At 39.6% G+C, this 26,972-nt stretch overlaps 1 protein-coding gene across 3 annotated transcripts in view; it reads right to left on the bottom strand.

Annotated features, from left to right (window-relative positions):
- The window catches only part of AR (androgen receptor), a 264,781-nt gene that overhangs the window by 16,690 nt on the left and 221,119 nt on the right, over positions 1-26,972 (bottom strand). For all 3 annotated transcript variants that reach the window (XM_066248912.1, XM_066248914.1, XM_066248913.1), the window contains 2 exons: positions 26,648-26,764; positions 2,304-2,591 (listed from right to left, as the gene is read on the bottom strand). In XM_066248912.1, coding sequence (XP_066105009.1) covers positions 2,304-2,591; positions 26,648-26,764 — 405 coding nt within the window. The remainder of the gene's footprint in view (positions 1-2,303; positions 2,592-26,647; positions 26,765-26,972) is intronic.

The following is a 26,972-nucleotide window of genomic DNA, read 5'->3' as shown; positions in this document are numbered from 1 at the left end:
GGCTCTGGTTGCAATGGAGCAATGCCCCAGATGGGCAGAGCATCACCCCCTAGTGGGCTTGCTGGGTGGATCCCAGTCAGGCACATGCAGGAGTCTGTCTCTCTGCCTCCCTGCTTCTTACTTCAGAAAAATAAAATAAAATAAAATACTATTTTCTTAAATGATTTAGGGTCAGAGATAATTTCCTTAGATGAACTAGATGGTGAATTCACATTGTTTTGCAGACTTATTAATGTTAGGAGAGGACTTCCTGTCCTGGGATTGCCAGTGACTCCTAGTTATATAAATTCTGCCAAAATGATTTGCACTAGGTTATTGTTAAGACTATCAAATTAGAAATCAGAGGGTGTGAGCTTAAGTTCTGGCTCCATTTGTTAAGTAACCAAATGCAACAAGTTATTAACCTCTCTGAGCCTTGTAATTTGAAGTGGAAATAATAGTCTCTATGATTCATAAGATTGCTTTGAGAGTTAAGTGGGATCATATATAGGACTAAGTTCTGTATCCAATAAAATGGGACAATTTCAGTATTTGGAAACTTCTTGGAAAGATTAAACTGAATCTCTGTTATGCAAATGACATCAAGATATCCAGCTGAATAAGTGATAATAATTAAAATAACTTTCTCTTTTCATTTTTTTTTATATTTTTTCCTCCCTGTGTGAGCCCTCCACTTTGGCACAGTGCATACATGGCTAGAGTCCTTGGGCCTTCTTCCCAGTGATCTAATTGTCTAGTCGACCTCAGCGTGCAGCTTCTCAAGCTGGGAAGGTGTTAGGGATTGTCTGGTGGCTGCGACTGGGCCTTGTGAACTGGAAAGACAAAATAAGAGTTTGGCCACTAAGATGCAATGTCTTCAAAGGCAGTGTGTCTACACTGTAACCAAAGTGGCCTTGGGTGAGGCCTTGGCCTCTCACTGTGAAACCCAGAGCTACAGAACTACAGGAACACTATGCTGACTATGAGTGAAGTGAGATGAGGAAGAGATTTGGAATCAGGAGGGGATCTGCACTCATGCTCTGACCCTGCTGCTTTCTGACTATGTACTTGTAGGCCAGCATATCACTTATCAGGGTTTCAGTGTCTTTTATCTATAAAATGGGAGGGAACCTTACTTTATGGAATTTTTATGAGGGTCAAATCAAGCAATACATATGAAACTGCTCTGTTCTCTATAAATTTCCATCTGAGTGGCAGTTATTATTAGAAGGCATGCTGATCTTTGACTCCATAAGAATTGGATTGGTTGTTGAATGTTTCAAAAGAATCTTGGAATCATAGAATTTTAGTATTAGTAGAACCCTTACAGAGCTTATACCTCACTGGTTTCCAAACTGTGTTCCCTGGAGTCCAAAGATTCTACAAGAGTAACTTGAGGCTTTTCTGGTGGTAGTGTGAAAGAGGCACTGGTTTTAATCAACCAGCTCCATTTGTATCTGTGTGTGATGTTTTGAGAAATAAAAAGTTTGGCTGCCAAAGGAAAATTTGTGCATGCTTGGATAGATGATTGTTGAACTCCAACATTTTCATAATCAGTCCTGTTCAAATAACACATAGTCTAGAGAGAAAGTGAGTTCCCCATCATTGGAGGCATCCAAGCAGAAGTTAGTTGAAAGTTTTGTATTTCTTTCACTATCACCAAATTCACTTAATATTTCTTCCTACTATAATTCCTAAGGTATATTAAAGAGCACTAAAGTTCCTTGAAAAAAATTTGAGAAACATCAGTTTAGTCCAAATCACTCTTCACAACATAATAAAGATGGAAAAACTGAGACGCAGAAAGGGAAAGGACCACGCAATGACTTACAAATAGAACTAAGCTAAAATCAAAGTATTCTGAATTCCAACAGCATGTTTTTTCTACCATACCGTATTATCTGTGTTCCCATAGTATGACTCCTAAAGGTGATGCCAAAAACAGAATTAACGGTCAGGCTCAAAATTATCTCTGGGGTGAGCATGTGTGTGCATATGGAGAAGAGCATCTTAAGGCATAAGGTTGTGTCTATATGACTTGTCATTATGTAGAATTTTTTACACTATGTCTGTGGATAAAACATGATAGTTGTGTGCTATGTGAAGTATATGGAACACTATATAATGCTGCTGTACTCCTTGATTTCTGAGTTTCCTTATTTTTAAAGTGGGGATTATACCACACTCTATCCCCTTAGGGTAGTGGTGAGAATTGCGTGAGTTGATGGGCAGGAAAGGACAAGACATGGGACGTGCCTGGTCCATAGGAGCATTCACTAAATATTATCTCCCTTAGCCCATGCCCCCACCTTCCTTTTCCTTACCAGGCAAGGCCTTGGCCCACTTGACCACATGTACAAGCTGTCTTTCACCCAGTTCATTGAGGCTAGAAAGCAAGGCTGCAAAGGAGTCAGGCTGGTTGTTATCGTGTCCAGCACACACCACGCCTGGCTCAATGGCTTCCAGGACATTCAGAAAGATAGGCTGACACTCATAGCCTTCAATGTGTGATACTGTCAGCTTCTGGGTTGGCTCCTCAGTGGGGCTGGTAGCGCTGGAAACCTCCCCTTCCTCCTGTAGTTTCAGATTACCAAGTTTCTTCAGCTTCCGAGCTATTGGGAAGAAAGGGACACTTGAATTTATTATCAGTGGACAAAAACACACAGCACAGCTACCACCTGTTAGAAAATGTATCTGAGCTAAGAAAATAAGGATGTTCATTCTCCTTAGTCAGAGATTCTAAATTTCTTAAAGACAAATGATCAGTTTAACACTGGTTGAATGAATGATTGATCATTCCAAATCCTTATTAAACTCAAATCTCACAGCTTGTTTTCTCCCCATTCCAATTGCCAGACATACCTAATGTATCCTTGAATTAGGCCCTGCATAAATGCATCCTTCAGTGTTCATATCTTGAACCTTCAATTGAATCATTCACTAATATATTCACAACTCATTCATTCATTCATTTCACAGAGATTCAATGTTAAGCTTTTTCTTCTAGGTGACAAAAAGGACACAGGGCCTAACAGTATGTAGTAGAAGAGAAACTAATACCCATAAGCAGTTAAAATGTCAAACCAGTAAATGTTACAACAGAGGTATAAACAAAAAAGACAATAATCTCTCTGCATAGGTGGAGTCATGAAAAGTTTTATGGTAGCATTTGACCTTGACCTTGAATGGTGAGGGTTTCACCAGGCAGAAAAGAATGAAAATGGCATAAACAATAGCAGAGAAGAGTGTTTGGGAGAAATAGTTAGAGACCAGTGTAGCTGGAGTATATATTGCATTTGTGGGAAGAGTGGTTATTTATAAGGTTGAAAACAAAGATGGGACTTGATTTTATAAGGATTGTACATCATATTAAGAAGTTTGTGCTTCTTGCCAGGGTGCAGTGGATAGAGGGTTGTCTTGAAGTGTCAAAATGTCCATTTGATCTGGAGTCTCCAGCTCAAGCTCAGGGTCACCAGCTCATTCCCAAGGGTGCCTGCTTAATCCCCAGAATGCTGTCTCAACCCCTGAAGTTGCTGGTTCAAGTCCCAGTAAGGGCACATACAAGAAGCAATCAATGGCACAACTAAGTAGAATGAGTTGATGCTTCTCTCTCTCTCTCTCTTTCTCTCTCAAAAAACAAGACGCTTGGGCCTTTATCTTATATATAATAAACAAACATGAATGTTTTAAATAAGGAGAGTGATGTACTTGTGCGCATATCTAGCAGATTGCTACCTAAAGAGACTGGAAAGGGATACATAAATCTAGAAGAACTAGATTTAATTTTGGGATTCCTAGGGATAATAAAAAGTACAGGGCCTGGGATATTCTCTCTCTTTCTCTTTCCCTCTACACATACATACATCACCACACCACCACCACCACCACCACCATCACCACCATCACCACCACCACTAACACACCACAACAAACACACTTTGTTAGTTAAAGCTCTCTGAACATAGAAAAGTTGCCAAGCACTCATGTTATTGGAGACAATCAAGGAGAGACTAGACGCACAATGGTTAAGAATTCAAGCATAAAGTATCAGATGGGAATGAGTTATTTTTAATGACCTTGAATGTCCTTTCTTATCCTCAGACTACTAAATTCTATAATTCTGATTTTTGCTAAAGAAATGGGAATTTTTTGGTGTCGCAGAATTTCTCACTGAATGCTGTAACAGCTGCAAATATCACATCCATAATGAATTTGTACTTTAACACATGCACTGATATTCTTTAGCAAAGGAGTTGGGGGAAGCTGAAGAGCTGAAATTCCCAATAATAACAGAGAAATAATAGAATTTCCTTGCCTCTAATCTGTCTGAAAAACAGAAAACATGCTAGGAGGCAGCCACTAGACAGAATAATGAAAATAACATTATTTAAAATAACAATAATCCAAAACTCAAACCTTATGAACCATCCTACTCCTCCCCCACCGATGCTCACAGGCACACAATTTAGAGGTCTTTAGGCATCCTAATGTGTACTTCCCTAGTATTTATATTGCTACAAACATAAGTAATTGAAGAAGTCATAATTCTGAGGTCTAGTATAGGCAGGTACTGGGGAAGGCCATAAACCACTTTCTAATTCCTTTAAAATAATAATAATAAATCTGAAAAGGTATAAAACAAAAAAAAGTGGATTGCTCAAATAATTTCTTTCCTTTTTATTGAATTTATTTGGGTTATACTGGTTAACAAAATTATACTCATCTTTAAAAAACAAGAATTACTTTTTAATTTGAAGCAAAAATGTTTTGTTATAAAAAGTGATATTACTAATATTATAATCCTATACTCTACATATAGCTGTTGCTCCTCATCTTATCATTTTTTAAAGATTTTATTTATTGATTTTACAGAGAGAGGAGGAGGAGGTGCAAGAAGTATAAACTCATAGTTGCTTCACTTTAGTTATTCACTGATTGTCTGTCATATGTGCCTTGACTGGGCAAGCCTAGGGTTTTGAACCAGGGACCTCAGCATTCCAGGTTGACCCTTTTATCCACTGATCCACCACAGGTCAGGCTCCTCTTATTATTTTTAAGCTAACATGTTTAACAAGGACTTTATTTGTTTTTTTTTTAAAGTTATATTCATTGGGATGACACTGGTTCACAAAACATACAGGTTACAAGTGTACAACCCAATATAACACCATCTGCACACCACATCTTGTACCCTCCATTCCAAGCAAAGTCTCTTTCCATCCTTTTTCCCCTCCCCCTTTTGCCCACCTCCACCTAGCTCCACACCCCTTTCCCTCTGGCTATTGCCACACTATTGTCCCTGTCTATGCATTGTGTATGTATGTTTTTTGGCCAATTCCTTCACCTTTTTTTTCACCCAATCCCCTCACTCCCTTCCCTCTGACAGCTGTTTGTCCATTCCCTGTGACCCAGCTTCTGTTTTTATTTTGTTCACCTGTTTATTATGTTCATTAAGGTCCACATATACATGAGATCATTGCTTAATTGAAATGGACAAATACAACAAAACCTGCTGCTGATCTGTTTCTGGCTCCTGCAGAAAAAGGTACTTATCTGAAACTAACTTTATGGTTTAATTAGAGAAAGAAGTCCTGCAATACAAACTCCAATCATAGTGCAAGTCAATGAAGATCCAATGTGATCCATAATGCAAGAATGGATAAACAGGTTTAGATCAACAACTAGGATAGAGGTAAAAAAAACTGGTGGGATTGGTGGTGCATGAGAAACACAGAGAAAACTCAGGGTAAAACCACAAGGCAGTGTGGAAAATCAATCCAAAGTTTAAGATGACCTTGTTCAACAATCATTTCTGCAAATCTGGGCACAATCAATATAATAAGGAGGTATGAACACTCATTGTCAATTCCCACTTTCCAAAAAGAGAACAGGCTGGAAGGTATGGTCCAGGCAAAGTCCATCTTCTCCTAGAGCTAGAGCTCTGGCCCTAAAATATATTGCCATCTAGTGAACCTGTTCCTGACTTGAGTTCTTGTAGGCAGCTCCATAGACTGGTAGTTCCTACTGGATCTGCTCCACTAGTACAGACTCTAGAGGTATACCACCCTCTTCCATTTTATTGGCAGTTTCTGACTTGAGATCAGGAGTTGTCAGGCCATTTTGTCCCCTTCAAGCCTGGAAGAGGGCAGAAATATAATTAGCTCTGTGCCTGAGGTAAGAAAGAGAAATAAAGAGAACTATTGTTTTTGAGGGCCTTCTATGTGCCTCACTTCATGAACACATTACATCGTTTAATTTCACAATAATATTTGAAAGTTAGGAATATTTCCAAAACCTTTTTTTGCAAGTAAGTAAACTGAGAATAACACAGCTAGGAAAAATTTGAACCTAATAATTTTAACCTGGTCTGCTGACTCCAAAGCCCATGTTCTTTTTACTATCATGCTGCCACCCCAAGTTGTCTCAAGTCCTGAACCTTATCTTAGCATTAATAACAAAGTTGAAGGAGGAGTCTGGGGTTATAATATTCTTGCCTTCCATCCTCACTTTTTACTCCAGAATTCAGTTACTAGCATCAAATCCAGGAGAGCAGAGGCAGGAAGTTATGAGAATATTCTAATCATATGTCCAAAGTAGAAATAGGTTTGGGGCACTATAGCGGCCTAAATATTCACAACATGACAAAACAGAAAGGGTCCTTAGAAATAATCTCATCCAGGGGTCACAGATTCAATACACCTTCAGTATCTACTCAGGCAGCAGTGTGTGTGTGTGTGTGTGTGTGTGTGTGTGTGTGTGTATTTTGGAGAAGGGTGAAAACACTGACAAACTGGAGTGAATGTCTTATGGTCTTCCTGTCCCTGCCATGTACTTGCATGTGTGTGCATATGCACAACCCCCTACATCCCTAGAAGACATTAATATAATATCTAAATACTTTCTTGAAACTCATCTGTATTACAAACTTGAATTTAGTTCTTATCACAAATTTGGGACTTCTGACATTAATTCTTAATCTTTCAAGTCAAAGATGGGGTGGCGGCAGCCCCACGAGAGAGAGGTTGCTGTACCACATCAGCTCTATTTTTGACTGATGTCTACTCTATGTCAGTACCTGCTTCTCTGAGCTTCTTATTCTGTATTTGCTCTAACACAAGTCACTAGCCACAAGTAGCTATTTAAATTTAAATTAATTAAAATTAGAGAAAATTAAAAGTACAATTTCTTAGTCTCACTAGCCACATTTCAAGTGCTCAAAAGCCACATATGGATAGTGACTGCTACATTAGACAGTACAGACATAGAACATTTTTATCATCACAGAAAGTTCTGTAGAATAGTGCTGTGAATATAAACTTCTTTAGGGAAGCTGTCCCATTTGTCATGTCCTACTCATGCTATTGATATAGAAGGAAAATCCAAAGAATTATACAAAAACAAATCCATGGATTCTTCTAAAAATTAAAGGGACACACAGAGCAATTAGTGGTGGTACAGTTAGTGAGGCATGTTCTATCATCTTGACCATGCCACCACTGACTCTGATGACTTGTGGACCTAAATGAACTGATTACAAGCAAGACCAATATGAGCATAGACTGGGGAGAATCCATCTACGTGCAGTAAGTCTCCTTCTCCTCAGAGTGCTCATGCAAACTTGGTTACTATTTTCAGATCCTCTTCCTCTAAACCAATATAGAACATCTGCTTAAAGAAGAGAAGCCACAATCTTGCTTGCTTCTAGTACCTGGGAAATGTGTAGTCCCTGTGGCCATAGTGGCTTAAACTGCACCAGGTGTTCTGGCCTCTCTGACTGAAAATGATGACTGTACTAAACATAAATGAAAGCAGATTCCGTTCATTCTGCCAGGGGATTCTCTGTGCTCTCTCTCTAGCAAAGGCCTGCATTTTGCTAGACAACTTTGAATGCTGAACAATGAATCTTGCTAGCCTCAGCTGTTACTCAATGCCCAAGGTCTTGTTTTCTTCCATGAAGGCCACTGCCATACCCTCCTGCCACCTGCACCTGAGCCCCAGAGTCAGATCTAACTGTTTTATGTGACGTAAAAGCCTGCTGGCTCCTGTATTATGACACAGACCCATTAGCTTACTTAAATTGAGTAGTGAAGTTAGGAGGGAGGAGCTAGTAAATATGGATAGTTCTAATGGTGTGTGAGTTGCTTTGAATCTCTTCTGTCTTTCATCTTTTTTTTTTTAAAGTGAGAGGAGGTAAGATGAAGACAGACTCCTGCATGCTCCCCGACCAGGATCCACCCAGCAATCCCCATCTGGGGCCAATGCTCGAATCAACCAAGCTATCCTGAGCACCTGAGGCTGACACTCAGAACAATGAAACGAGTGGCTGAAGGAGGGGAAGAGGGAGAGAAGGGGGAGAGGGAGGAGAAGGAAGTAGTTGGTCACTTCTCATCTGTGCCCTCAATGAGAATTGAAACCCAGATGTCCACATGCTGAGCCAATGCTCCATCCCCTGAGCCAAACAGCCAGGGCCTATTCTGTGTCTTTCAATCTCAAGTCAGAGCAGTGATGAGAAAGAGCCACTGGCAAGGTATTTCCTTGTCCCTGCTGGCTCATTAGGGAATTAGAGCACGTGACATGATGGTGCCTGGATCTTATGAGGAACTCAGTTTTTAGCCTGGTGGCATTAGACCCCTGTGAAGGCTGTCTCTACAGCACCAGAGAAAGGTTTTTCAAATTAGGACTCATGAGGCATCCCTAAAGAGAGGTAGATGTGATTAATCTTCAGTTTTTATAGCCACTGTGACCTTTAGGCACTATTGCAGTCTCATTCCTTGCCACCTCAAGATAAAAACTTTCTAATCCATGAGCAGGGGAGAGACAAGGTGAGGTGAAGTTTCCAAAGTCTTAGAAAGTTAGAATCCTTCTCCCTGAGATCAAGGATGTTCCTACTCCTTACCTGGAGCCAAAAGAATCACTTTTAGTGGTAAGAAGATTTCTAAGATTGTCCCCAAGATTCCCAACTCTTGCTGTGCAGACACTTTTTTATAAATTATTTAGTCAAATGCTCATCTATGTGCTGTTGTGAAAAAATTGGGCAGAAGTGAGTAAGGCCACAGTTCAGTTGAAGCTAAGGTATGGTTACCCTTGATGAGCCTGACCTAGCCAGATAAACCTTTAAAATGAACTGATATTTTTTGGTAAAGACATGGACTCAGGAGGATTTAAAATCAAGGAGGTTCTCTGTTGTTGCCTTGGAAGGTGGAAGATTCACATGGCAAAGAATGCAGGGAGCCTTGAGTAGCTGAAAGCAACCTCTGGCTGACAGCAAGAAAAGAAACTGGAGCCTTAATTCTACAACTGCAAGAAACTGAATCTTGCCATAATCACATGAGTTTGGAAGAGGACATTGAGCTCCAGATTAGAATGCAGCCTGGCCAATAGATTGATTTCATCCTTGTGAGATACTGAGCAAGGAATCCAGTCATACTGTGTCAGACTTCTGACTTAGAGAACTGTGAATCAATACATGGGTACTATTGAAACTGCTAAATTTGTGGTAAGTTATTATGCAGCAATAGAAAACTAATACACTTTCCTTGTAGAAGTGTGGTGTAGGGCAAGAATATAGGCTTTGGAGGCAGATAATCTTGGGTTCAGATAACAGCTCTTTCAATTAACTAGCTTAATAAATTTAAGCTCTTTGCTTAGCTTCTCTGAGATCTAGTTTCCTAATTTGTAAAATGAGAATGTCCCCACCTAGTTCTTATAATATTTTGGAGAACTAAATAAGAGAGAATGCTTGGCAGATAGTGAGCCCTCAAAATGGTTTCTTCTCTCCATCCATTTCTAAAGAGTAGAACATGAATGGCTTGCAGGTGACCTAGCTCAGGCACGGGGAAAAAGGGACAGCAGGCTTAACAGAGAACCCGATATAGCAGAGAAGGAAAGGGAAAACTAACACATTCTGAAACAAACAAACAAAAAAACTAGTAACAGGGTAGTTTCTGGATATAGTTTCCTATAATACTGAACTCAGATCTTAAGTTTAGTTCTAAATGCTAAGTCAACATAAAAGTATGTTTGGTGTCGAGCTGCAAATACTTTGTGAAAACACACTAGGCTGTAATTATGTGAGTGTATATAAGTATGTATGTGTGAAGGTATTTATATATTATAATGCTCAAATCTAAGGGTCATGAACTCAAATACCTTCATTAGGGGGGCAGATATGTAAATGAGTAAAACAGCCTCGTGAATATAAATAGAGTGGGCTAGAGACAGTGGAAGTGACTGGACCCCTGCCTGGGAGCAGTCTGTATCAATTTTCTAAACAAACACTGTGCTGAACAAACAGAATTTTGCAAGTGAATTTTGGCCTGGGGAAAGGCAGTCTGGTTCTGGTTTAAATCATGCCAGCCATCTTTCCTTCTACTTAGATTAAAGTCAGGGCATATCACTGTATAACTTTAGGCTTAGAGGGTCACAGGATCAAAGAGAGCTCACTGCATGACCTCAAGGTCATCTCTTTGCTTCTTTTGTTCTTAGTTTCCTCATGTATGTGTAAAGGATAGTAGTGACAAGCAAAGAATCTGGAGTCAAATTGTCTTATTTGTGAACCTGGCTGTATCGCTTAATAGCTGTAAGATTTTGAGCAAGTCTTAGCCTCTCTGTACCTCAATTTTGTCATCTGAAAAGTAGGGATAATAGGGTTCTTAACAAAGAATATAGACACTATGGTGGTATCTGAGTCTAGGGGAGATTCTATATCACAAGAAGGACTTTCCAAGACTAAAGCACAGTGAAAAATGTATGGAACTTAAGGAGAAAAACACAACAATGAAATTGAAATTTGAAAATGTTATTCACAATAAAAAGAAGGTGGTGGTATTCAGCATTTTATTGAATTTGTGGCCTTGAACATATCCTTTAATTTCTTATAAACCTCAGTTTTCTCTTCTATACAACAGTGACAATCTGACCTGGCTATTGCATAGAACTATTATTAGAAGAAAATTAGATGATACCAGTTAAAGTTGTCTGAATTCTGTAAAAATGTATGCCAATAAGTATGCTATGACATTTTCCAAGAATAGGTCTCTAGCCAGAAAACATTCTGAAAAACTGGCTAGGGTAGCAACCTATAAGAAGTACCACCTTCCATCTCAGGCAACTGGCCTGAAGCCAAGAATTGAGGGCCAAAATGACAGGTTTCAATCCTATGATAATACTAGGATTTACCTCACAGGGTTGTTTTAATTTTCCCTAAGAGAATATGTTTTAGGTACTTAACACAGAGCAAATTATGTAGGTCAATAAATAATGTCTTCTACACTTGCTAGTTGCTAAGTCTCACGTTGCTCCACTTCATCCCCTGTATTTGTAGCAGGTAAACCTCTTTCCAGAAAAGCTAATCAATGACAATATTTCCACAGGGATTGAAATTAATTAGGGGAGAAAATCAGGGTGGAGAGGCTCTCTAGACATCAAACTAGTATAGTAGTAGTGTCCCAAGGGTTCTACAAGCTTCTTCCAGAGCTCTTGAGAAGAGATAAAGTGGGTCCAAACATGTGGCTCCAATAACCCCACCTTCTTTCAAACCAGAGCAGCAGTGCTTTATTCTGTCTACATTTGAAAATGTCAGATTTTGTTTGAAGAATAGGTTACCATTGCCAAGAAAATGTTTGAAGGCTCCAAATCTTGACTATCCGGGATTGCCTATCCAAACCAATCTTTAAACAAAGACAAGTGGATTGAATGCCAATGCTAAGTCTTGCCCAAGTTCACACAGCTAGATAGTAGAAGAGCAGGAACTAGAACCGGCTATCCTGACTTCTTGGGCGGCACTCCTTCCATTTCATCTGGTTGAGTAATATGTTAGTGGGGGAAGGGTCAGTTGGAGATGGGCGGTGAAGAACTAGGACAGGGACAAGTGACCAGGAACAGAGCCAGTCCTTGGCATGCCAGGAGTGAAACATTAGTTGGGGGGTACATCCAAGTGTAAGTATACACTAATAAGTGTAGGTAGAATTCTCTCTGGCAAGAAAGTTCCAGAGTCTTCCCCTCAGATCCTCATTCTTCCTCGTCTCACTTCTGAGTCAAAGGAAGAGCCAGGAAAAAGAATATCAAATTTTATCTTTCAAGGTTTATGTTGGACTATTTAGTCTAATAGTTTTTAGTTCATGAAGGAGTAAATGAAATTAATAATAGAATGATATGCAATGCTGCGTATCCCTGCCAAAGCACAGGATCTGGCACAAACTATTTCCAAGTCTCTGACTACTGAGCCAGGAGAAAGGGGTTTACTGTCCTGATGCCATCCTGGGTGAGGGGCATAAGGTCACGACCGAAAACTTGGAAGTGCTTTCACATACCAAACTTTTCCCCTGGAAAAATAACTGCATGAATTTCGAGCATACACACTTTTACAATTACATTTAAGCTGACATTAAAAACAAATGTGAAACAGTCTAAGCCTAGCAGGTCAGGATGACCTGGAAAGCAAATGAGAGAAAAAAAAAAAAGAAAGAGAAAAGAAAAAGAAACAAAAAGGCCCCATGTTAACAGCATTAATTCTGTCAGTCTGTTGTAAATAAAAAAAATACTATTGCGGTATTAATGGTTTTATTAAAGGAAAATCCACTAACAGAAATATGTGACATTCAAACAAATAGAAAGCAGTTACAAAAAACACATTAACCTTTCAATCCACCTCAGGGAAACTTGTGCTGGCTTGGAGATGAAAAATTTGCCCCAAATAGGGGGAACTTTTCGCCTTCCTGAAGTCTTTTCTTGGCTTTCCTCCAGAATGTCTCTGAGACAGAGGAAAGAGAGAAGAGATAGATAGATAAAAAGCGACAGAGACAGTTTGTGTGTGCATGTGAGTGTGTGTATGTGTGCATGTGTGAATGTGTGTGAGTGCGAGTGTATGTGTGTGTGTGCATGTGTCTGTGTGTGAGTATAGACTGGAGAAAGAAGAAGGTGAAAAATGCAAGCCTCAGGCAAGCCAGAGAGAGAGTGCTTCTGGCTCTTCTATCTGACTACCTCTGGCCTTAAAGACTCCAAATCCACCAGAAATAAACTGATTTTAATACAGAGATTCTGGGGCAGAGACAGCGTATCAAGTTATTTTAAATTCTAAGAGCCTCTCCTCTTATATCAGTGCAAAGTTTGAGGCTGGCTTGGCAGAAGAACAAGGCTTCACATATGATGAATGAGCAATGAAGGAGTGTGGGGGGTTCTACAGCTAAAAGAAAGAAATAAAGCTTGATCTACTTTCTTCCATCATCTTAACTTCAATAGGAAAGGAGAGAAGTAGGCACTGGCTCTTACATCTTGCTTTCCTATTTATGAAAGATCCCAGTGCACGTGTGTTTCTGAAAACAGAATCACCCTGACTTTAGGAGTGGGGGAGGGGGAGTCTGGCTCTAGTCTCCTGGTCTGTTTGAAGATGAGCTGGCTGGCTTCTTTGGGAAGCTCCTCTAGGAGAAGTAGAAATGAAGTTCTTATTTGCCTAGTTTTTGTGGTCCAGCTACTGCCGTCAGCTCAGTGATGGGTCCTAGGCAGTGGCCCAGCAGAGTAGAGGCAATGGTAAACTCAAGAATTACCAAAATAACTAAGCGAAAATGACCTGAAGAGCCTCAGGCAAAATGGCTTCTCATTCTATGTAGCTCCTTCAACTCCATCAAAAAAGGTCTTTCCCTACAGCACACTGTGGAGACCAAGCACCTAAGCCACTGTTTCCCTGTATCCACCTGAATCAGTGTCTGGATGCCATCATATAATCAAGAACAATCAAAAAGTACTCTGCTGGCCCTGGCCGGTTGGCTCAGTGGTAGAGCATCGGCCTGGCATGCAGGAATCCCAGGTTCGATTCCCGGCCAGGGCACACAGGAGAGGCGCCCATATGCTTCTCCACCCCTCCCCCTCTCCTTCCTCTCTGTCTCTCTCTTCCCCTCCCGCAGCCGAGGCTCCATTGGAGCAAAGTTGGCCCGGGCACTGCGGATGGCTCTGTGGCCTCTGCTTCAGGCACTAGAATGGCTCTGGTCGCAACAGAGCAACACCCCAGAGGGGCAGAGCATCACCCCCTGGTGGGCATGCCGGGTGGACCCCGGTCGGGCGCATGCAGGAGTCTGTCTGACTGCCTCCCCATTTCCAACTTCAGAAAAAAAAAAAGAAAAAAAAAAGCACTCTGCTAACACCAAGTTTTAGTATAGAAAAGAACAAGTATGATACAAGTATGTAAAAGGCAACTGCTGTTACTTCTAGAGCTAGTCCTTACAACCTCCTTGTGAAGTACAGAAACAGTGTTAGTCTCATGGGCTAGGCAGGGGTAGTCAACCTTTTTATACCTACCACCCACTTTTGTATCTCTGTTGGTAGTAAAATTTTCTAACCGCCCACTGGTTCCACAGTAATGGTGATTTATAATGTAGGGAAGTAACTTTATAAAATTTATAAAACAGAGTTACAGCAAGTTAAAGCATATAATAATAATTAGTTACCAAGTACTTTATGTCAGATTTTCGCTAAGTTTGGCAGAATAAATCTTTATAAAACAACTTACTATAGTTAAATCTATCTTTTTATTTATACTTTGGTTGCTCTGCTACCACCCACCATGAAAACTGGAATGCCCACTAGTGGGCGGTAGGGACCAGGTTGACTACCACTGGGCTAGAGTCATCAACTAAGAAAGGAGCCCTCACACCCAACGTCAGAGTCTGTGGGGAGGGGCAAGAGCTTAAGCCCATAAGGTTCAGATTCCAGGTGTTTCTAGGCTATTTACTAGATCTTTAGAACCCTCATTTTGAATGAAGCAGGTTAGCCTTTCTTCAGCATCTGGTCATTTGAGATGTTTGTAGTTGTCAACCTGGAATTTTTCTAATATGATAAAGAAACACTGTTGAATAGCGACTTAAAGATGGGCTTGCCTCTTGCAGGCCTGACAATCAGATGTTTGAGTCAGGTCCTCTGAACGGAGGCAGCATACAAAATTGGGGAGAACAAGTTGCTGCCATATTGGATTGGGAGGTTTCTTGATTTCTTTTCCTACCTACCTATAAGACAGAAGTGAGATGCGGTATGGAAAATTTTTACTTGCACTTGTCTTTTTCTCTTTCGTTTATCCTTTATTGGCAAATATACTAACAAGTTTATATATATATATATATATATATATATATATATATATATATATATATATATATATATTTGTGTTTGCCTAAGAATTAGGCAGGGGGTGGGGTGAGGGAGGATGTAGAGGAAGAAAAGGGAGGTGGAATTTAACAGTCTCACTATAGACACTCAGAGCCCAACAAAGACTCCCTATTCGGTCTTCTGAATTTCTCGCAGCAGCCGAAGAATCCCATAATATTGCAAGCATTATTACTCAGCTTGGAGATGAGAATGCTTTAAAATCAATGTCTGTGTGCCTAACAGCTCACTAATCAAAGCTTCCATGCTTCATTTTCCACCCTGGGGAGAGTCCTCAGTCTCTTTCAGTTTTAATGTGGCCAGCATGACACACTGCACTGTGTGGGCCAGGGCTGGTAACCTTTTTTCTTGGCTAACATCCAGATTTTCTTCTTAGGTCCAAATGCTAGGCCAAGTTTTCTGCAGGTGGTTTCTTTAGGACTGTTGCTTACGTTTTTTTAACTGCTGACTGCTAAGGCTGAAATGTCCCTCAATAGTCAATTTTCACTTCAGCCACAGAACCATTGGGCCAATGCAGGTATTAAACAGGAAAAAGAGAAACATTTCTATGCCTAGCTTAAGAGATCTCCAAAGTATAGCAAAGATTAACTGGATTAATGAGAGTGGAACCTGGATCCGAAAGCGGTGATCCAGGGTAGCAACACCATTTCCAGTTTACTTACTAGATATATTTCATCATGGAAATATATCAATAATAATCAATCTGAAGGTTCTACAGGTCTTTGGGTGGCTGTGTACTTTCTCCCTTACTTCTACTTCATGCAAGCATAATCCTATAGAATGTGCAAAAGTCTCTAAAAAGTATCTTGCTCAGGTAAACTGTCTATGTATAAGTTCAGTATAATAGAAATAGAAAATGTTTTAAATACCTTTGTCAACTTAAGGAACATATCCTAGTGTGACCAGGTGGTGGTGCAGTGGAAAGAGTATTGGCCTCGGATGCTGGGGACCCAAGTTTGAAACCCCAAGGTCACCAGCTTGAGCATGGGCTCCCCAGCTTGAGCACGGGGTTGCTGGCTTGAGAGTGGGATTCTGTCATAAACATGACCCTATGGTCACTGGCTTGAGCTCAAAGGTCGCTGGCTTGAAGCCCAATGTTGCTGTCTTGAGAAAGGGGTCACTGGCTCAGCTGGAGCCCCCCACACTGTCAAGGCACATGTGAGAAAGCAATCAATGAAAACTAAGGTGCCACAACTAAGAGTTGATGCTTCTCATCTCTCTCCCTTCCTGTCTGTGGGTCCCTGTCTGTCTCTCCCCTCTCTTTCAAAAGAAAAAGAATATATCCTACAATTTATAACAACATGACTTTCTTCTTAAATCAAAGTAAAATGTTTTCAAACAGTTCAAATAAATCTTTTCCCCCTGAATTGTTACACTTGGAAAATACTTACCTTTGTTTATATGACTTATTGTGTGCTGTGTACTTTCAGCTTTCTGCCTACTACTTTTGAAAAAATATTTCCTATGACATCATTTTATCCTTTCAAAAGCAATTGAGGGATTTTGAAGTGCTCACAGCAAAAGTAAACAACAATAAAATATTTCTGCTGCAATTACACTTTAAAAATTCAAGGATTTTAAGTGGAAATTTTACAAGTGAGACACTTATTCAAGTACACAATATGAGGCATCATCAATTTTGAAGATTAGAAAAAATTAGTTACCTATAACCACAGTTCTCTAAAAGCATACTATCAAAGATAGGCGACAACATATATTTGCTGCCCCAGATAATTTATTTTGAAGGAATTAAGAGATACAATCTCTGTCTCTCCGTTTACAAGTTCAGTTAATTAGAGAGAAGTATACCTTTTTACCTACAATGTGTAACCAGAAATGTATGTAATCAATGGGAGGATGGTGATCTAGGGTAGATTAAAGGGTGATTCTGAGACTGTAGGACAAAGAACCAGTATCAAAAGCCATACTACAATAGCAGAAAGAGGACAAGTCCCAGTGGTGACTGGGAGCACACAGACTAATTCTCATCCAAAAAAGGGTTTGAGGGCACAGTGATCTTTATTATATACCTGTATATACCAGTTTATTTCCAAATTGACAGTTATACAAGGAAGATTTTATTATTCTGATAGTATGGTTGGAGAAACTGAGTCTCAGAGATTTAATGATTTGCCCAAATTCATCAAGATAGTAAGCAACAGAGTCAGGATTAGAAAAAAAATGTATCTATACTCAAGTCTATCACGCTAACTTCACTATACCACAGTACTACTTAAAACCAAAATTACAAAACAAAATACCAGAGGTTTTAAATGTCCATCAACAGAAGAATAGATAAAAAATGTGGTATATACAGACACACACACACACACACACACACACACACACACACACACACTGGAATATTATTCATCCATAAGGAAGACATCTTGCATTTGCAACAACAACAATGGACCTTTAGGGCATCATGCTAAGTGAAATAAATCAGACAAAGAAAGACAAATACTATATTACCTCACTTATATGTAGAATCTAAAAAAAAAAATAACTCATAGAAACAGATTTATAGCTACCAGAGGTGGGCATTAGAGGGTGGAGAAAATGGGTGAAGCTAATCAAAAGGTACAAACTGAACAGTTATAAGATAATTAAATTTGGGGGTGTTATATACAGCCTGTGACTATAGTTAACAATCCTGTATTGTCTATTTAAAAGTTGCTAAAAGTGGAAGTTCTCATCACAAGGAAAAAACTTTGTAACTATGCATGGTTATACATGTTAACTAACCCTATTTTTATATGATATATAAAATCATTGTTATACACTTTAAAAACAATTTCATATGTAATTATTTCAGTAAAAAGTGGGGAAAAAACAGGTTGTACGTACTGAGTCTTATATTGTTTGTGTTAATTTCCAAGTTTGTGGCACAATCCTGCTCATGCCTCATCTGAGAATTGAGTAAGGGGAGTAGCACTTCTCAGAATTGATATTTACTACTTGCATCTTCAACCTGAAAACTTTTAGGTCTCTAATCTTGAGAGTCAAAGGAGAAGGGAGAAAATTCTAGTAACTGAGTTTCATGTTATTCATTTTTATGATACTCTGCTACCTGCTGCCTTGTAGGTAGTGGGGATTCAATCAGTTGGGTAGGCAGTGGTATCCAAATTCTACAAATTTGAGATTTCTAGGCCTCCTACTTTAGCAATGAGGGTATCTTGTAGCTCCATGACGAGGTTCTGGGTAGATATCAGAATTTTGGTCAGAGAGTGCACAAAAGAACTGTTACACTTTAGTGAGAATGTTTAGATATCCAAAATATTTAGTGAACACCGTGTATGATGCTGGAAGTCATTTCATTTCTCAGAAATAATTTGTCTAGTATGATCCTTGGTGCTTATGAGATGACTTGGGCAATAACCCTGTTTTGATCTAGATTACATTCTATCCTGTGTGTATAATACTACAGACTCAACATGATTTACTTTAGTGGTTTTAGTAGCCTCTTATGTATACTCTTTGGGACATGGTGAGAATGATTTGCTCTTGATCATGAAGGCATTTTTTTAATTGAATCTATTGGGGTGACATTGGTTAATAAAATTATATAGGTTTCAGGTGTATAATTCTATAATACATCATCTGTACTGTGTGTTCATCACCCTAAATCAATTCTCCTTTTATCACCATTTATCCCCTTTATCCTCTTCTGCTTCCTCTAACCTTCCTTTCCCTCAGGTGTCAACAGAAATGATGGGAACCTAATCCAACGAACCAAGGCTGCAATATTAGGTGCTTAGAAAAATTTAATGATACAAATTTCTCTCTCTTTTTCTACATGGCCTACTACCTCTTTTTCTAAAATTTAAGCCTTCACCTATACAGTATTAATGCTACAACTAATTATCTTTAAAAACAAACATTTTTGAGTTTTTTTGGGTAGCTACCAAGTAGTAGGATAGAGGGATTGCTGGGTCATATGGTAACTCTGTTCTTAGTTTTTTGAGGAACCACCATACTATTTTTCATAGTTGCTATACCAGTTTACATTCCCACCAGCAGCGAATGAGGGTTCCACTAAGACATGGAAACAACCAAAGTGTCCTTCAATAGAGGATTGAATAAAGAAGATGTGGTACATATATACTATGGAATTCTACTCAACCATAAGAAATTATAACATAGTGACATTTATGACAACATGGATGGATCTTGAGAACATTATACTGAGTGAAATAAGTAAATTAGAAAAAACTAAGAACTATATGATTTCACACATAGGTGAGATATAAAACTGAGACTCATGGACATAGATAAAAGTGAAGCAATTACTAGAGAGAGGGGCTGAGAAGGAAAGTAAAGAGAGATGAATAAAATTGTCCCTCGCCATAGCACAGTTCACTTTTTTGTGGTCTCAGTATGTCATGGATTTTTAAATTGTATATACCTAATTTTGTATCACTGATTTTTCGCTATATCACGGGATTTTGTGGTATACAGGTATCTTTATATACTTATTATTTTAATTATTTTTGCAGTAAAGTAAGCAAAATAAGTGTGTGAAAAGGTTAATAACAGTGTAGGAAAGGTTTATAGGAGTGTGGGGAGGGTTTATAAAGCCTTAAAATATAAATAAATAATAAAATAAATATAAGGCTGCTACTTTGCGGATTTTCACCTATCGCAGGGGGTTTTGGAACCTAACCCCTGCGATAGACAAGGGACTACTTGTATACAGTAATAGAACATTTTTTACTTTGGGTGATGGGCACACAAGGCAATAAATAGTTCACATGCTATAGAAATGTACACCTGAAACCTATATTTTTCTATGGACCAATGTCACCCTATTAAATTTGATTTCTAAATAAAAAAATAAAAACAAGCAAACAATCAAATAAACAAAATCATATTTAAACATGTCTATCTCACATCATAGATCTTCAAATGTTTGAAGTCCAAACTTTTTAGCATAATAACCACATATATTTTCAATGCAGTTTTAGCTGGTCTTCCTCATTTCCCAAGCTCTAACCACATTAAAGCACTTGCTATTCCTCAAACCCTTAATTAATTTTATATCTCTTCACCTTTATTCAAACCAAGTCCTTTCCCTTGAGTGCTGTTTCCTGTCTATCTCACTCAACATTTTTTTAGTCATTCTTATTTAACCTTTAATATTAAGGCATATTCATTATTACTGTATTTCTCTCCTTGTTTAATGTTTTGAAGGCAGGCATCATAGCATTATTCATTTCTTCATCCTCAGAATGCCTGCCATTGTGTCTGGCACATAGTTGGAACTCAATAAATATTTTAAGTAGATAAACAGATGAGTGAATAAATGGAAATGTGGAAGAATTATTTAGTTGGCTGGTTAAAAAAATGGATGGATAAATAGATGGGTGAATAAATGCTGTGAAACCTGTCTCCTGAAAAGCCATTCAACACTGAATCATCGTCTTGCACACAGGACAAGTGATCCAGAAATGTCGATACTGGGCTGCTTCTGAACATGGAGAGTGATGAAGTGGCTGGCGCCAAGATTGTCTTCCATGCTGGAAAGCAAAACATCCACAGCAATGAGATCATGGCCAAGGGTTCTCTGAGCCATCTTCCAAAGTAGAATTATAGAGGCTGTTAAAACTTGCGGATCTGTTATCAGGTTTAAGTCTCAGATGTGGAATTCAGTGTCCTAGTAGAAAAAACAATTCTCAAACATTATAGACTAACATCTGAAGAAAATGGTGCACACCTCAGATTCTCACAGGCTCTAGGGCTCTGTGTTTCTTTTCCTATTGTGTGGTTAGGTTGCTTCTATGAAAGCCTTGAAGGGTCTACCATCTTCCTTGGTCCAGGAAAGGAGGGAGCAGCAAGGACCAATTCCACTTATTTAAGGCTGAGAACTCAGGAGTTGCAGAACACACACACACACACACACACACACACACACACACACACGTCTGGGGAGGAACAGAAAGGGAAGTGAAAAGGAGGGAAGGGTCAAGGGAAAAGAAGGCAAGTAAGAGCAATTCTTTCTTTCTCACTCTATTTTGGAAACTCAGAGCACATCCTTGGGAATTGCAGAGAAAAGTGAGAGATGGCTCTGCATTTATTCTAACTATAGGCTGGGGAAAAAAACCACAGCTAATGCTCTGGTGAGAAGGTCCTTTTCTAGACATTAACATTTATAACTATTTTCTTAAATGAAAAGTAGGCAAGGGGGTTAGATTTTTGAAGGATTTAACAATATATGATTTTTTTCAAAAGCAGCCAGAAATGAACCATGGACAAGAAAGGCCTATCTTTGACGTGGACAGGCAGCAGAAAGACAGGAAGTAGTGTTCAAGGGAACCACCTTGACAATCCAGTCACCTTTAGGTTCCTTTCATAAACACCAAGAGGTGCTACGAATAAAGCAATGAATAGGTCAATATAGGCTTGGGAGCAGGAAGGAAAAGGTTATGTGCATAAAGGATTTCTGAGTTGAAGAGATCTCACAACCAAACAGTAGATGGAACACTATAGAATAAAATCAGATTAGAGATCTTGATGCCTGAAGATCAAGCAGCCGTCTGTTGCAAAGTGCCAGCTTCTCTAAGATACTGGCCTCCTGCTGTCCACTCTGTCAATGATTTACCTATCCAGTCTACTTTTAGACTCATAATATATCTTATTTTGGTGTGACATGAGATAACTAAAATTACTATGCAAGTTGAAGCACTCTAGTCTAGATTACCTATACTTCTGAAAACAGTGGATAGACAATCCAAAAAGAGAGCTGTTAAACATATAGTCCTGTCTCTGTGACTTCAGACATAAAATCATAAAATGGTAGTACCAGAAAGGTTCTTGGTGAAGCCCACTATGCCAATTTTATAATGGGAGACAAACCACAGGAGAAAGAAAAGACTTGTCCAAGGACACATTCCTAGTTGCCATTTTGGAACATATTATACAATTCAGAGCTGAGTAATGGGAAGAATAAAAGAAAATTATAAGAATTTTCTTTCGCCTGACCAGGCGGTGGTGCAGTGGATAGAGCGTCGGACTGTGATGCGTAGGACCCAGGTTCGAGACCCCAAGGTCGCCAGCTTGAGTGTGGGCTCATCTGGTTTGAGCAAAAGCCCACCAGCTTGAACCCAAGGTCGCTGGCTCCAGCAAGGGGTTACTCGGTCTGCTGAAGGCCCGCGGTCAAGGCACATATGAGAAAGCAATCAATGAACAACTAAGGTGTTGCAACACGCAATGAGAAACTAATGATTGATGCTTCTCATCTCTCTGTTCCTGTCTGTCTGTCCTTGTCTATCCCTCTCTCTGACTCTCTCTCTCTGTCTCTGTAAAAAAAAAAAAAAATAGAATTTTCTTTCAAGGTGATCAAAATGCCTATGCTAAACCCAAATCTTATGAAAAAGGAAGTCTATTGCTAAAGTATCCAGAAGGGTCACTCTGTACTGATGCTTTCTTTTTTTCTCCATTGTTTGAGTTAAGGTGTGGTATACACTGAATTTGAAAGTTAACAATAAATTTACTTTTAGGCCCTGGCTGGTTGGCTCAGCGGTAGAGCGTCGGCCTGGCGTGCAGGAGTCCTGGGTTCGATTCCCGGCCAGGGCACACAGGAGAGGCGCCCATATGCTTCTCCACCCCTCCCCCTCTCCTTCCTCTCTGTCTCTCTCTTCCCCTCCCGCAGCCGAGGCTCTATTGGAGCAAAAATGGCCTGGGCGCTGGGGATGGCTCTGTGGCCTCTGCCTCAGGCGCTGGAATGGCTCTGGATGCAACAGAGCGACACCCCAGAGGGGCAGAACATCGCCCCCTGGTGGGCATGCCAGGTGGATCCCGGTCGGGCGCATGCGGGAGTCTGTCTGACTGCCTCCCCATTTCCAGCTTCAGAAAAATGAAAAAAAAAAACAAAAACTTACTTTTATTTTATTTAGAAATTAAATTTAATGGGGTGACACTGGTCCATAGGAACACATAGGTTTCAGGTGCACGTTTCCACAGCATGTAAACTATTCATTGTGTTGTGTGCCCAAAGGCAAGAGAATAAAGGTAAAAATAAATGAATGGGACTATATTAAACTAAGAAGCTCTGCAAAGCAAAAGAATCAACAACAAAATAAGAAGATAGCCAATCAAATGGGAGATGATATTCACAAACAACAGCTCCAACAAGGCGTTAATATCAAAATACATAAAGAATTCACAAAGTTCAGCAACAAACAAGCAAACAATCCAATTTAAAAAGTGGGGAGAGGACCTAAACAGATACTTCTCCTTAGAAAACATACAAATGGCCAACAGATACATGAAAAGATACTCATCTTCACTATCTGAGAAATGCAAATCAAAAGTACAAGAAACCATCTCACACCTGTTAGATTGGCATTATCAATAAGATAAGTAATAACAAATGTTGGAGAGGTTGAGGAGTGGAAGTTATTAACCAATTTAGCAAGTGTTTACAGCAGGGAAGCAAAGACTATATGCAAAAGTTTAGGAAAATGAAAAGGTTTGTTTTTCAAATAATAGTGTCTAAGAAGGTTCTTACAGACATGGTACTTGAACATAATATATATGATTTTCTTAGTTACTAGAATCATCTCCAAAAAATCTTGGTGGTGCTTTTGTATTGAGATAATCAAGAGTGACTTCTGGTGATGCTATGCTTGTTGGAGCTGTTACATACCATGGGGCATGACAAGTAACTCAGAATAAAAGTCAACTGGGAAGTTCTATGACCATCCTTATCAGATAAATTACTAGTAACCTTACTGTCATAATAAACTCTCACATTTGTCTAGTACTTTGTCATTTACCAAGGATGTTCACATTTATGTCATCTGATTACCATTATAGGTCTGTGAGAGTGAGGCTTAGACAGGGGACAATAAATAATGGCAGTAGGCCTTTAACCTAGGTCTGCCTGACTCCAAAGAAAAGGCTATTTAGGCCCTGACCGGTTGGTTCAGTGGTAGAGCATCGGCCTGGCGTGCAGCAGTCCCGGGTTTGATTCCCGGCCAGGCCACACAGGAGGAGCGCCCATCTGCTTCTCCACTCCTCCCCCTCTCCTTCCTCTCTGCCTCTCTCTTCCCCTCCCGCAGCCGAGGCTCCATTGGAGCGAAAGATGGCCTGGGTGCTGGGGATGGCTCCTTGGCCTCTGCCTCAGGTGCTAGAGTGGCCCTGGATGGGCAGAGCATCGCCCCCTGGTGGGCGTGCCGGGTGGATCCCGGTCGGGCGCATGCGGGAGTCTGTCTGACTGCCTCCCCATTTCCAGCTTAATAAAAATACAAAAAAAAAAAAAAAAAAAAAGAAAAGAAAAGGCTATTTACATGACATCAGGAATCCTTGAATATGTAGACTTTTTTTTTTGAAATTTGCCAGCCTGAAGCTCTATTGTCTAGCATGGTGTCTTATACATAGCAGACACACAGTATATATTATAGAAATGGAACGGAGACAAAGTCAACCACAGCATTCTCACCTTTCTTTCATTATGTTGACCAAGCCCATTCAAAGTTGAGTTTGATCAACTCTGTAAATGTATATAATAAGTCAATTTGTATATGTACCATACCACTCTCAACAAAAATTTATAGATTTATGTTTGCTGCTATGAGGAATACTATAATTTTACTAAATTATATCTTATACGTAGACTCTTTTTCAAAGGGGTTTACTGTAATCATATCATAGACTGCTTTATAATGGAGGGTTCTGGCTGAGACATGAAACTAATTTTAAGATTTGAACCTGCCTGAGCTGTGGTGGCGCAGTGGATAAAGTGTTGACGTGGAATGCTGATTTCGCACATATGGGAGTTGACGCTTTCTACTCCCCCCCCTTCTCTCTCTCTCTCCTCTCTAAAATGAATAAAAATTTAATTAAAAAATGATTTGGACCCAAATATACAAGGACTTTGATTGCCATTAGACTTTATATATGCCCATCAAAGTGGACATACAATTCATATCAGCAGATGGAAAACCAAGGGTTTCTTTACCTATGAACTACCATATTTTACACATAATTCACAGACAGCTAAATAATTGAGAATTAGGTGTATAAGAAATCTTACATGGTGTAGTAACATTCACTTGAAAAAAAATCCAAAACTAAACAAACTTCCTTTAGTGAGTCCCTTAGCTTTTCTTTTACACTCACTTGTTCCTGTCTTATTTTTTCCTCCTCACTAAAAATTTGATTTATCTGGAGTAAGCCAAAGAAAGAACAAGGTTGATTTTTTTTTTAGATATGTGAGTTTTATTTGATGTGGCTGCTTGGAAAACCACTCACAGAGCATCTGCCTGAGAACACGAGACACTACTTGAGATGCTTCTGTTAAAATCATCTCAAATTGAGTCAGGGTCAATTTATTTGTAGTACTTTGGTCTGTTTAAAGACAATTACTGGCAGATAAGGAGGGAAAGATATAGTTATCCACATGAAGACCCACACGTGATTATAAAACAAGTTGGTTTTTATAAATAAACACACAGGCAGGTAAAGTATTTGAGCATGCTGCAAAAAGCCCGAGATGGACAAGTGCTTTAAATTAGCCCTGAAAAGGGTAAGGGAGAGGGCAGGCTTCTAGGCATTTATGTTTTCCAGGTTGATAATGAGTAATTAGGTATGAACCTACAGTTTTAGCAATCAGAAACAGGCTTGTTTTGCCTCAAGTTCTATTTTGAAAAATAGACTAATGAGCTTGCTTTTCTCATGAAATGTGCATCTTTCTGAAAGTGGCAGGCAACAGAGAGGATTGTGGCATTAAGCATATGTAAACATGAAGAAATGAGGAATTTGTTGTGGGGGGATATAAGTGTCACCTAAGCCTCTCTGGAATGGTGATACTGTTCAAGATAGACACAGACTAGGGAACAGAGAACCTTATGATGGGGGGTCACCCTTGAAAGAACTGTATCTTCCCTTTGTTATGCTACAGTGATACCCCCCAAAAATGCTTTTGGAAATGATCAATAGATTTGCAAAGAAAAGGAAATGATTGAAAGACCTGCTGATCTCTAGGAAATGTGGGGTAGGAAATTGGCTCTACTTGGCAGCCTAGTCATGGGCTCCAAAGAAAAGCAACTTCTCTTTCCAGGTGGCCAGCCTTACAATGTCAGCAGCAGTTAACTGACAGAAATCATTCGGTGTTTAAGGCTAGCCTGTGCCTGGGTCATCCTGTACCTCTCATTGTTCGGCGTCCCTTAGTTTTCTCAGCCTAGTCACCATTTAACAACATAAGTCCAGTAGCATTATGTTTGTCCCTGAGGATCCCTTCATAGTCACATCCACACTCACTCACCCTTGTATGTGTCCTGATACCTGCTTCACACCTCCTGCTTCTACGCCCAGCCAAACAGTGAGCTGTGGCATGGTTAAGGTAAAGAAAGGCACCAGCTGGCTCACGGCTATGTTGAATATGAAGGGGTCAGCCTCTATCTAGACCATAGCTGCCCCTTTGGAAGCATCAAGAGGGAAAATCAGCTTTAAAGAGAGAAAAAGAGTATGAGGGAGGGAGGGAAGAGGAGAAAAAGGAATAAAAGTATCATACCTCCCAGAGTCATCCCCGCTTCATAGCATTTCCGGAGGCGACAAGATGGACAATTTTTTCTTCGGAATTTATCGATGGTGCAATCATTTCTGCTAGCGCACAGGTACTTCTGTTTCCCTGGGAGAACAAATATAAAAGTAAACAGCACTGTTAATAATTTTCCAGAGTTTCTCTCCTTAAGTATTTCTAGGCAGAAAGGGCATGAAGATATATCCTGCCAGATGAGAGAATTAGACAAAGAATAACCCTAAAACAATTTGATCACACAGAATCTAACTATTAAATCAAGCGGATTTAACTCAGTGCTATACTGTTTGGTTTTCAT

This window comes from Saccopteryx bilineata, chromosome X (genome assembly GCF_036850765.1).
Source record: "Saccopteryx bilineata isolate mSacBil1 chromosome X, mSacBil1_pri_phased_curated, whole genome shotgun sequence".
Lineage (NCBI taxonomy): Eukaryota > Metazoa > Chordata > Mammalia > Chiroptera > Emballonuridae > Saccopteryx > Saccopteryx bilineata.
The sequence above is the reverse complement of the archived record's forward strand: the minus strand, read 5'-3'. Positions and strand labels throughout refer to the sequence as shown.